Genomic DNA, 12,968 nt, shown 5'->3' on the forward strand with positions numbered 1-12,968 from the left:
CCAAAACGAACTGGAACGTATTCAGTAGCAACATTCAATGGCACAACAATTAGGAACATACATGCAGTCTGAGGGTGGGCATCATTCTGAACAGGAGTTTTAACAGCCTTCAAACTTAGTTACTGTAAGCACTTAAAATAATGATAATAAAGGTTAGATAATTTGGTGCTGTACTAAGCTATCAATTAACTTGATGACAGTGTTGAATCAACCCATAGTTGGGTAGAAGTTGTAGCCTCCAAATGACCTGTTAAACTTCTCATATTGGTCATCGCTGGACAAAACCAGACGAAGCGATGTCCACAGCTGAGAGCATAAAAATGTTATTATTTTAAATTTTACTTTAAGCATATTTTGAAATGGAATTTGTAGAAAAATTAAAAGAGATATAACCACCAAATCCAAACATTAAAGATGTAATATCAGATAAATAGTTCTGAGTTTATGGCGACCTCCTGCAGCTTCTGTATCTTTCGATGGTAGGCATGTGACTTAAGCAGTTCAGAATATTCTAAACGCACTATAACCAAAGTCTGACTGTTCTGGGATATTTTGCTTAAGCTTATCACCATTATCTTATTACATACAACTTACCTTAATTTTCTTACAATATATTTTCCTTCCAAGATATTAAGTACCCTTACACTTTTCCCATCTACCACTCATTTTCACACAAAAACACAGTGCTAATTTCCCATGGCAATTGATAGCATAAAAAATGAACTTACAGTGAAATTCAATGCTAAATGCCAGCGTATTTAAATGGCCTTTAAAGTGGAGTTAGCCAGGGGTTAGTTGCTGGATGCCAGAGAGCGTTACAACAATTTTAAGAACATTAATAAAAATAATGTCAATACAACTGTTATAATAAACAATGAAATTCATTTTGTTTTTATGAAGAAAGAACGTAGTTTCACAAAATACAGGACCAGGTTTGAAAATAATTAGAAGAAAAGTTATACTCAATTTTTTCTCTCCTTTTTAATTTTTTTATGCCTACTGCAAAAATTAGATGTCCCCCTTCTTCACAAAGTGGTTCTGCATTACAGAATCATTCCTTGTCATGTGACTTGTAGCTGCATACCATAAAACAAACACATGAGCAGTCCAGAAGCCAGTTTATGTCAGCCTTGCTAGTCTAAGGTTCATAGCTTTGTGGTATTCTATTCTACTGGCAACACCTAAGCTCTAAGACAAAGTACACTCAACTCTCGATTATCCGGGGGCGAATTATCCGGGGCTTTCTTGAGGCTTGTATGTTGTTTAACATTCATTCACTTTTGTTTCACATGGTGAGTTGTAACACTATTTTCGCACTAGTGTGAACCGAGCTCAGCATTTTTTGGTCCTGTTATGCTAACACAATGTTCTAGGGTGGGGGTGAAAGAATGCAAGGATTTGTGGAAAGTTTCAAGGACAGATACACCGCCCCAATTAGTCTCGTATCGGTCTTTAAGTGTGTTAGCAAAATGTCAGGGTGTAAAAGGAAGCGTGTTGTGTTAAGTATTCAACAGTCTCGTGTGAGCCGGGCTTCGAAATGTTTAGCAGTGACAAAATCGTAAGTGGGGGTGCAGTCAGAAGAGCTGGAAGAAAGTGAGAAAGAGGAAGAGGTGGACAGTGCTGCTAGTAAGAAAGTATCACATGGTGCTGCTCTTAATCATTTGGAATCCTTACTAGACTATCTTGAGAGTGGAGAGAACAGTTAACTAAGTGACAAGCTAATATTACGTAGGTTTCGTGCGGATATCCGTAAAAAGGAAAATGCCACGAAAAAGCAAATGACAATATTAAATTTTTTTAAGTGTTACATGTGAATATTCGTAAAAAGTGTTGGATGTTGTTGAACAGTGTGATTGAAATAACTAATTCATACTTCAGTGTAATGTAAAAAAAAGTATTAAATAGGCCATGAGATGACATAAAAATGAGGTTGAATAAATTTAAATACAGGTAGGCCTATAGTATTATGAAGGTACAGTATTACAGTATTACTTTTAATAAAATTTGTCTTAACCAGGTTTTCGATTAATCGTGATTTCCATCCCCACCATTATCCCAGATAATCGGGAGTTGAGTGTATTTATATTGTGACGTGTCTAACCGTTGCTGGGCAACGGGAGGTGGAACGAGTTACCATGAAGACAGACCCTTGATAAACGGTCGGTTGCCAAGTTACGCAACAGTGGAAATGAGGTTATGCAGCAGTAAGGAAAGCGGTGTTTGTCCATGCCGAGCCGAAGCACGCTGGTTGCTATGCAGTGTTGCCCAGCAACGCCTTTGTAAACACGGCATCACGCAACAGGGAAGTCTGTGCAGCAACTCTTGCTAGGCAATCGGTAAACACGATGTCACGCAACAGTGAAAGCTATCACGTAACTGTTTTCTGTGTTGTCAGTGCAGAAGCTACATAACAGGAGTATTTGTCAGTGAGAGAGAGTAACCAGTCAGTTGCAGTCTAGCATTCACCAGAGTGAGTTGAAGTCCATTGTTATTGAGTCATATTGAGTGAATGGAAATGACTACATGAGAAGTGTTTTTGATACTACCAATGGCATTAGTTGTGAGATTGTAAATTGTGTAAATGTAAGAGCGAATGTGCAATAAATTCACTATATCCGATACGGCATGAAGTTATTTGTCACGTGACATATACCCAACACATGACATTATTATTATTATGCACGAAACTCCAGCTTTACGGCTATGATTTTTAATTACTGTCAACAAAACAGCAGAACTGTAACTCTGGTACCAAGTGTGGCTACTTCCTGTATACTGGGTTAGCAGGCAGGAGTTTTGAACAGATTGTTTCCTTCATACAATGCCTTCAATATGTTTGGGAAGTGACGAAAATGAGGCAGCAGACATTACAGCAGCTGTGAAATTGTGACCTTTGTCCTCGTTTTTTGGGGTGCTTTGAGGGGTACCCCACCATGAGGAGAAAAAATTGGATGGCACAGGAGTGAATACAACACATACAGAAAGCAGAGAACATGAAACAGCATATACATTGAGTTTTACTTTACTTAAAAATAATTATTATTTAGGATTATGCATGCACTTGTACTGAAGACATTTAAAAGCACAATTTCGTGCAGCACGGCAACTGGACCTCACATTTAAATGCATGAAAACATAGCTGACAAAGGTCAAGTAAATCATAAATTCATAAACTAATGTGCCCATATCTGAAAGGTTTGAGCTGATATGAAACTCACAAATCAATGTCACATCCACATCTGATGGCACCAGTAAAAACAGAGGGAAATATCCAGTGAGGAACATGATCTTTCCTCCTAGGTTCTTATTTTATTCTGGATACTGTTCTTCTAACAAAGATTTAAGAAACAGTGTGGTTACCACATAGCAGCTGACACTTCCACTATCTCAAGATGTAATTCACACCATATTTAATAAGATAGTAACATGTCATGATGAAATATATAATTCTTTTTCAGAATGCACTCTGAGCATATAGTTCTTTCCTTTATCTATTGGTGATGAATGCCACTACCTTTTACAATACCCTCAATATGTAGACCATTTGATATCAACTTTTACTATGAAATATCATAAACCACTAGTAGTGTACTGTGGAAAACGTCTGGGATGGGAGGTAAGCCAGCTGAAAAGATTCTGGAAGGAGAAGTGTTAAAAGGCACTTGTTATAATATTGAAATGAAACATGCAGCATCTGTACTGTATTTTATCAGTCTTGAAAAATGTATGTCAATTCCTTTTGCAGGAAGCATAGTACTAAAACATTTATGGGGCTGTATATAAATATATATTTTGTCAGAGGTAAAAGATCCTAGAAGTGAAAAATAAGACAAATGCCACCAACATCAAATCCATTACAAGTTGTTTAAAGCAGAATTTACTGCTTTCCAAGCAAGTCTGTCCCTGATATGTGGCAACTTTAACAGCATTCACACAGGTCCATTCCATTTCAACTTCCAATATTCAAATATATTTAGCTGGGGGAAAGAAATGGAACTATATAATATACACACACCAGTCTTGTGACTGAAAGTTACAAACATACCAGCAACTTTCCAAGTAAGCTCAACAAAAGTTCGGTTGCTGGCCACTCAGGCTTGTTCACAGTAGTTAGAAGATCTTGCACAAAATTCTCAAACAATGGCCTGTAGTCAATTTCTTCTGTCTTACTGCCACATTTGTTTAAAAACACTGAGAGGAAATTTGCAGCGGTTCTGTAGGCAGTCTCATACTTGCTGATGATCAAAACATCACGATCAACCTGCCATATGAGATGAAAGAATATAAAGCACATAAATATAACATTATATCAAACTCAAACTGCCCTGCCAAAAAGTCTGTAACAGATATCAGCATATCATACTGTATTATTCTGGCATGAAATTAAAAACTAATTACTTAACTTTGTTCTCTACACATTTATCAAATCATAATAACATGGTTATGTGACTGTCCATCCATACATCTAGATGATATACGTTCTTGAGTTTAGACTAACTTATGCAACATACTAAGCTTTTTAGGATAGTTTTCTGGGATGCAATGTTACCTGGTAAATAGATACCAATGTTTCAGAGGAACCTGCTGCCACAATCTTCAGCTTCCAATGCCGTAGATGTAGGCGGCAGTTTTCTCAAAATAAAAAAAAAATTATAGTAACACTAGCAGACTACACAATGTCACACTTTAAGACCACAATCTTAATGGCCCTGCCACCATGATAATTTCAAATTTCATCCTAAGCTTTTACCCTGAGTCCATTCACAGATGAGCCACATCATGCCTCAATATAACAAGCATTTATCAGATTCATAAAGCTAATTCCAGTGGTTACTCAGCTGACATATATAAAGTCTGTCTCCTAATTTCTAAATATGGAACTAAAGTGGAAAAACTACATACTGCAATATCCACTCTTCTTTATTGTGTACATATGAAAATAACAAATAATAATTCAACATTATCAACATGTTTTTTATTTAATCCAAGAAGTTAAGATGTTCTCATATTTATGTAACCTCTTGTAGTCAGAGCAAACCACTTATCGGAAGCTGTCCCTTACAAGAAAAGTGCTGCCAACTACCTCATGCAGGCCCAAAGTTACAGCTGAACCAAATCACAAGTACCCTACATTACAAATCAGCTGCAAACCCAGCAGAGTCATCTGATACCTCATGCATACTAATGCCATCCCCTGCTCTGAAACAGTAAAATCTACCTTTGGAACATTAAAATTTCTTGATCAATGTGTCCAGAAATGGTTGGCTTTTACCTTGATTCCTGAGCCATCAACCACTATGGCAAATGACCTTTGCAGGCAAAACCACTCAGTGATCACATATTCAGAATCTTTAGTCTTGGCATTGCAGGTATGTTTCCATCACTGGTCCCCCCCCCAACAGCTGATCATATTTTGTATTTGTTCTTAAAATGGTGAACAGGTCTCCGTTTACCTCCATACTGTCTTTCTACGTTGCCCTTTGATGAGCAGCTGAGATACATTACTTCACACTTCATACTCAAGTGTTCAGCACTTCCATTTTCTTGCCATAATTGAAATAACACTTCATACTTTAAATAACAGGCAGCACAGCCAGAGAACTACTTTTAATTTGTTCTCTAGCCCCAAGACAAAATATACAATGATGAGAAGTTCAGATGGGAACATGACAAACATTTCTCACTGGCTAAAATCTTGGTGCACATGCACTAAGCACCTCTGCATGAAGGCTCAGCAAATCTTCTCTTTTTCTTTCAGACTTAAAGTGGCTTAATGTTACCTTTGCAGACTGCCTACTATAAATAGCTTGGGAAGCAGATCTGCAGGTACAGTCAAGGCCATAAGATCATGTGAAAATTGTGACTAGTTAAGCTGAAAGTGCCAAGAAACCCTATTGTATGAATCGTTTTTGCATGCATAATGTTCAGAAACTAATGCTGCTAATGATTTTTTAATATTGTGACATGAAGGCTCGAGGCCAGAATTGTGGAGCCAGAAGGGACATCTGTTGTTGACAATGTCTCCATAAACACATCCACGGCAATGAACTCATGTGACCATGGTAACATATACATGTAACAATAGAAGAACTGATAGAGGCACTGTTCTCTGTTGGATCTGTGGAGAGGCCAAATAACGAGACATAATTAAAGCCTCCGAGAAGACAGAACAGTCCGAGTCTGATGTGATGTGAGACAGTCACCAGCCAGTGAGGGCAGGAGCCAGTGAATACAGAAGCTGAGAAATCTACAGCATTGGGAGCCATTATGAGGCAAACTTAATGAAGACAGCAAACTGAGAAGACGCAATGTGTGCTGTAGTGAACTGTACAGTGAGTAAATAAGCAAGATGGTTATAATTCTTTACAGTCGTGTGTTATAAGAATCCAAACCCTGTGTCTAGTCACCTAAACATGTGACCTCTGGAGCCAAGACATGACACATGTTTAGTTACTAGACACAGGGTTTGGACTTATAATGGGAATTACTGGACTCTTATAAACCGCAGCTACCATTAATTACAGTGCTATAGCTAATTCAGACACTTTATAATTCACTAGAGCACATATTAAGTCTCAGTTTTCTGTCTTCAATAGGTGCTGCCTCGGACTCGCTCCCAACGCTGTAAATTCATCTATTGCTGCCTGTGTATTCATTGCTACAGACACTTGTTTACAGAACAACTGAGTAGCAATGGACATCTTTTCTGGTGCCACAATTCTGGCTTTGAGCCCGCATGTCGCAACATAATGAAATTTACATTATAACCAAAGCCAGTTCTACCGTGGAGACATCATATATACTTTGTAAAATTTGAGGTTTTCACAGCAGTGACTATGAAGAAAGCCATCTGCTGTGATGTGGCACCGTGTATAAATTGTTAGCTGATGTTTCAGAGGAATGTAATGCCTCCATCTTCAGGGAAGAAGACAAGAAGAAATCTGTGAGCAAACCAGCTTGAGCAGGTGCAACAGACTGAGTCCAGTTGAGTAAACACAGCTGTATAAGAGAAGGGGAGCGAGTACCGGTACATGAGGAAATGGTAGAGAGGGGGAGGGGAAGGGTCTGGGGAAGTGGCCAGCAGGTAGCAGGCCAGAGCAGGTACAGAGTATATGTCAGGGGGAGAGAAGGGAAGGTTAAATGAAGGGCATTAACCCTGTAGCTCGGGGGCTGGGATGGACCTGTATGGCCTTGTGGATCTGGCATCATATCTTGGAGGTTTCTTGAGGGAACAGATGAGAGGCTTCCATGAATTGCTGAGACAAAATCCCAACTCTCTGTTCATATTGTCGGGATGGAGTTCAATTTCAATGGCCTCCCTAATGATGTGATCCACATAACAGGTTTTGGTGGCGAGGATGAAGGTATTCTGAAGCTGAATGCGGTGTCCCAAATCGATGCTGTGTTCAGCCACAGCTGACTCGGATGTTCAAGGCGGATCTGCCGCTTATGCTCCTTCAACCTCTGCCCACAGAACGGCCCGTCTGCCCAATATAGACCTTGCCGCACTGACATGGGATACTGTATGCACCCGGTGTCCTTAGTCCCAAGCTATCTTTGACCGGCCGGAGGAAACTAGATCATTTCTTTGAGGCAGGCCCGCTGATTTGATGTTGTGCCAGGATAGCACTTCGCTGATATGGTTGAATATAGTCCCGACATAGGGCAGGAAGGCGACTGAGCCCAGTTTATCTTTGAGCCGAGGGTTAAGAACTCTGTGGATCTGCTGGTTGTTGTACCCGTTCTGCCTGAAAACATCCCCCTGGACCACAAACTCTGCATGTAATTGGTGCTCCTGGGAGATGGTTTCAGGCAGAATGGATACAACAACTGGCAAATCCACAGAGTTCTCAACCATCAGTCAAACATCAGTCGGCCCAAAGATAAACCAGACTCAGTCGCCTGTCTCTAAGAAATTATCTAGTTTCCTCCGGCCAGTCGAAGATAGCTTGGGACTAAGGACACCGGGTGCATACAGTATCCCATGCCAGTGTGGCAAGGTCTATATTGGGCAGACGGGCCATTCTGTGGGCAGACGTTGAAGGAGCATCAGCGGCACATCCGTCTCGAACATCTGAGTCAGCTGTGGCTGAACACAGCATCGATTTGGGACACCGCATTCAGCTTCAGAATACCTTCATCCTCGCCACCAAAACCTGTTATGTGGATCACATCATTATGGAGGCCATTGAGATTGAACTCCATCCCGACAATATGAACAGAGATGTGGGGTTTTGTCTCAGCAAGTCATGGAAGCCTCTCATCTGTCCCCTCAAGAAACCTCAGATATATGATGCCAGATTCACAAGGCCACGCAGGTCCATCGCAGGCCCTGAGCTACAGGGTTAATGCCCTCCATTTAACCTTCCCTTCTCTCCCCCAAGACACATACTGCATACCTGCTCTGGCCTGCTACCTGCTGGCCACTTCCCCAGACCCTTCTACTCCCCCCTCTCTTATGTTTCCTCATGTAGCCCCACTCGCTTCCTTCCTTCTCTTATACAGCTGTGTTTACTCGACTGGACTCAAGTCTGTTGCACCTGCTCAAGCGGGTTCACTCGCAGATTTCTTCTTGTCTTCTACCTGAAGATGGAGGCAATACATTCTTCCGAAACGTCGGTTAACACAATTTCTACACAGCGCCACATCCCAGAAGAGAGCTTTCTTCATATATGCTTTGTTCTGCTTTTATCTTAGAGAAAATATTATGCAATTTCTATCAAAACAGAGGATGAATTTATAGGCAGTGTGGAAATGTTTCAGGTTTCATGCAGTAATTCTGTATTCCCACAAGAGTTTTATAAAGGTGAAGATGTTTCACTTTCAACATGAAAAAATGTTCTCACATAAAAATTATTTCAAAAACACATTTTTATACAGAAATAAACTCAGAAAGAAACATGGAAACCACCTACATTCACCAACTTATCCTTCTTCTCTTCTTCATTCTCCTTCCCGTCATTCTGTGATTTCTCTGATCCTTCTGCCTGAAATCTCTCAGGCAAGACTACAACACACTGAATAAGCTGAAGTACCAATGCTGTTAGCATTTGAATATGCTCCTCAGAATTTAATCTATATGATCGGAGACTCCTTTTGCTACTTGGTAACCTTGCAATCGATGCCAATATGTCATCTAAAAGTAACCTCCGATGTTTCTCATACTTAGTAAATATCTGAAATAAAGAGAATTCATAGTTTGGATAAAACTTACAAACCTGTAAGTTAATAACAGCATATATCTTGTTAGGTACATCCCTATACAACTAAGAATAACTCTGCGTTTACTCCTTTATTGAATGGGTAAGAGAGAGCGAGAGACTGTGGGTTGTTTTACCTTTAATTGCAAGGCAGGATAATGGTTTATCATACCTGAAAAGAACATACCATATACTAAATGTAAAAGAACACTGTGATAACTGGGTAACTGTATATGCTATTATTTGCCAAATGATAGGTCACGATTAGTGAACATGACAGGAAGTAGTTCTGCATTACTTCAAGAAAATTATAGGATATGGAATGAGGAAAAAATGTTGAGACTGAAATGAAGTTCCACAAAACTTTAATCTCAGCAAGAGTAATCTTGGCAACAAAACAAATGACCTCAAGTCAGATAAAGCAAAAATTTCACTTAGGTACCTGCCTAATATAATGCTGGAGAAATCTAATACACCAAAATGACCAGGTGATTATTATGTATGGAAATTGTGAGGATATGGATATAATGTGAAGGAAAAATGCAGTAAACTAATAAAAAATACAAGAAAGAGATCTTTGGATAAGGAAAATGCAGTAGTTATATGTTACAACTTATCATAAACTCTCCTACAAAAATTCCAGTGGTTCTGACTATTGCTCAACAAATTTCAATGTGCGTGAGCAAAATAAATCTGCTACAGTACAATGCATCCATCTCCAGATGACATATGTAACTTACCGTGGTCACTAACTTCAGGGCTGACAGTTGAAGCTCACTGACACTTTCAACAAAAAAGGGGGCAACTCCCATAGAAGAAGCATGAAGAACTGCTGTGTCTGTGAGTACCTGGATATTGAGAAGTTCTGCCAATAAACTCACTAATTCATGTAGTTTATTATACAATGTAAGTATGCTCTTCTCCCGTACTTCTTTGGCATGTGCACGCTTTTTCCGCCCGCTTCCCAAGTCTGAAACATCCGCCACATACCAGTCTGAGTTATATATGACAATGAACATGCGCGCATGCGCACACACACATATTCTCTCTCTCTCTCTCTAGGCAGTCCAGTTAAATATTTTTTGTTTTAACATTTTTTTGCTAATCACAATGACTAATACTAAACATTCTATGTTAAACTACTTTTTGTACTTTCAACTATGAACCACCATTTACCAAAAAGAATTATATATTGTTAGAAAGTGAGACATGAAAAATAATACAAATAACTGACTAATGGCAAAATATTTTTAAAAAATTGTCATTTACAAAGAAACTCACTTCGAACAGTTCTTACCAATGAGACAGAACAAGTCAGGACTGGGGAAAAAGTGATGTTTACTTGAACTACTACATTACTTTGAACATAAGATGTACATTTTTTTTTACATTTTTTCCTGCTGAAAAATGGGGTGCATCTTAAAATCCATGAATTATTCACCAGTTTGCAAAGTGTCCATGGTACACCCTGGAAAGAACCTGATGTAAACACATTCAAAGTGAATCATAAAGCCACATCATCTCCAACTTTAACTGTGAGTCAACCCCAACTTTCTGGTTTGTCATTGTCTGACATTCTTACTGTTCAGATGTGTTCAGTTTTGTATGTTTCTATTCACGGAAAAGTGTTTTACTTATGAAGTTACATTCAAAAGAAAAGTTATTCTATGCACTGAAAAGACAAATAATCGTGCACCTGGTAAAAAGTATACAGTAAGTGTGGCCAGTGTACATCAATGGTGTGAAGTATAAAAACAAAACTTGTTTTCAAGTCTAAAAAATAGAAAGTTTTTTTCTGGACAAAGAAAAGGGAGAAATCCTGAGATTGATGGCTCTGTTTTAGAATATTTCAAACACTGCCTGTAACTAGGGAAGCTTAAATGTCAAACACAAGAGAATGCACTAGAAACAGTAATATATTGTGACATGGACGGCGCAACGCTCGGTAAAAACACCCCCACCCCTTCCTATCAGTGACATAACAGCATCAGAGCAACTGCTGCTGCTACGGTAACAGATCAGTCAACACTCCGCCCCTTTCCCCCGCAGTAACGTAACAGCACTTCCCACTGTGATGTAACAGGGGACACCGCGGTTACTACGCAGCCATAAACAACTCTCGGCAGCGTTCCCCAGCAACTCCCGTAAACACGATGTTACGCAACAGTGGTAGCTATCGCGTAACTTTTTTCTGTGTTGTCAGTGCAGAAGCTACATAACGAGAGGATTACTGGAGTAACCAGTTAGTTGCAGTCTAGCATTTGCTGGAGTGATTTGAAGTCTAGTGGTAGCCGAGTCGGGTTGTATCGAGTGAATGAAAATGACTACAGGAAAAGTATTTGTGATACTGCCAATGGCAGTAGTGGTGTAATTGTGAATTGTGTAATTCTAGGAGCGAGTGTTCAATAAATTCGCTACATCCAAGATGGCATGAAGTTATTTGTCATGTGTCACACACCCAACATATGACAATATATTTCAAGGCTAGTTGTCGATGGTGTGAAATGTTTATGAAGACAGGAAGCTTATCATTATGATGTAGGACGAAAATTAATCAAAAACTTCATTTGGAATTTGAAATTAAACTGACTGAATTTCAGCATCTTGTTACTGGACTATGCCAAAGGAATAAGCATTCTTTAAGTGGAACTGGCATTGCAGATGAAACTGCAGTTTCTTTAGACATGCCTTGCAATTATACTGTAAATTTCAAGGGGGAAAAACAGCTAGCAATGACAACTACAGGCTATCATATGTTACACGTTACTGCTACGCTCTGTATAACCTCAAATGGCAATAAATTAGCATCATATGTAATATTAAACAGAAAGACAGTGTCTAACAATAATTTATTAAAAAAATGTAATAGTTTGGGCCCAAAAATATGTATGAATGTTGTCAGAGTTAAGGGAAGCCTGGCTTGGATGTTGTGTATGGGAATGTGAGCCTGGTGCATTATCCAAGCCATGGAGTATGCCTGCAACGAGTGCATTTCATGGCCAACTCTCCAACAGAATCAGAAATGGGTTTAAAAAAAATGATCTATTGTTAATTCCTAGTGGCATGAGAAGTCAATTACAACCACCTCATATGTCAATTAACAAACCATTCAAGCATCTTATCCATGCCTGACTGAATAAAGACAATCATATATTGACACCCAGTGGCAAAATAAAGGAAATTATCATCAAAAATAGTGGTGTGGATATCAAAAGCTTGGAAAGAAGTATCAGTCAATATTATTCCAAAACTGTCTTTAAAGTGCTGTCTGTCTCATGTGGAAGATGGAACGCGAGATGACATTTTTGGGAAGACAGTGAACAAAGTGGTGAGGATGCATCATCTTCAGAAAATAAAGGTACAAATGAAGGATCACTGGACAAATTTCTGATTAAATAAAAAACACATAAAGGAATGTGCATATAGTGAACACTTTAAATTTCCATTTCATTCTGGTATATGTTCCATCACATTTCACTTTAAATGTGTTATAAATATTTTGCTATTTTATTTGCAGTTTTCTTAAAACCCTCATGTAAAAATTGGATGCGTCTTAAACTCGAAGTAATATGGTATTTGCAGTGTTGTAATATTTTGCATTTTGGTGCTTACCATCAGTCCCGCCCAGCCAGCGAAACAGGCTCTACTAGCTGAGAGGTATCTATAATGCTTCCCTCATCTACCAGAGGTATTAGTGACTGCTGTTGGGCGCGAAACATCCGCAATTTTGGCTCAGTGACCTCCTTTGGAAGTATGAGGTTCTTTTAC

At 39.1% G+C, this 12,968-nt stretch overlaps 1 protein-coding gene across 3 annotated transcripts in view; it reads right to left on the bottom strand.

Annotated features, from left to right (window-relative positions):
* LOC111869334 (nipped-B-like protein A) overlaps positions 1-12,968 on the bottom strand; it is a 238,205-nt gene that overhangs the window by 100,829 nt on the left and 124,408 nt on the right. For all 3 annotated transcript variants that reach the window (XM_023860790.2, XM_023860789.2, XM_023860788.2), the window contains 3 exons: positions 9,941-10,170; positions 8,916-9,176; positions 4,046-4,261 (listed from right to left, as the gene is read on the bottom strand). In XM_023860790.2, coding sequence (XP_023716558.1) covers positions 4,046-4,261; positions 8,916-9,176; positions 9,941-10,170 — 707 coding nt within the window. The remainder of the gene's footprint in view (positions 1-4,045; positions 4,262-8,915; positions 9,177-9,940; positions 10,171-12,968) is intronic.

This window comes from Cryptotermes secundus, unplaced genomic scaffold, assembly GCF_002891405.2.
Source record: "Cryptotermes secundus unplaced genomic scaffold, Csec_1.0 scaffold541, whole genome shotgun sequence".
NCBI lineage: Eukaryota > Metazoa > Arthropoda > Insecta > Blattodea > Kalotermitidae > Cryptotermes > Cryptotermes secundus.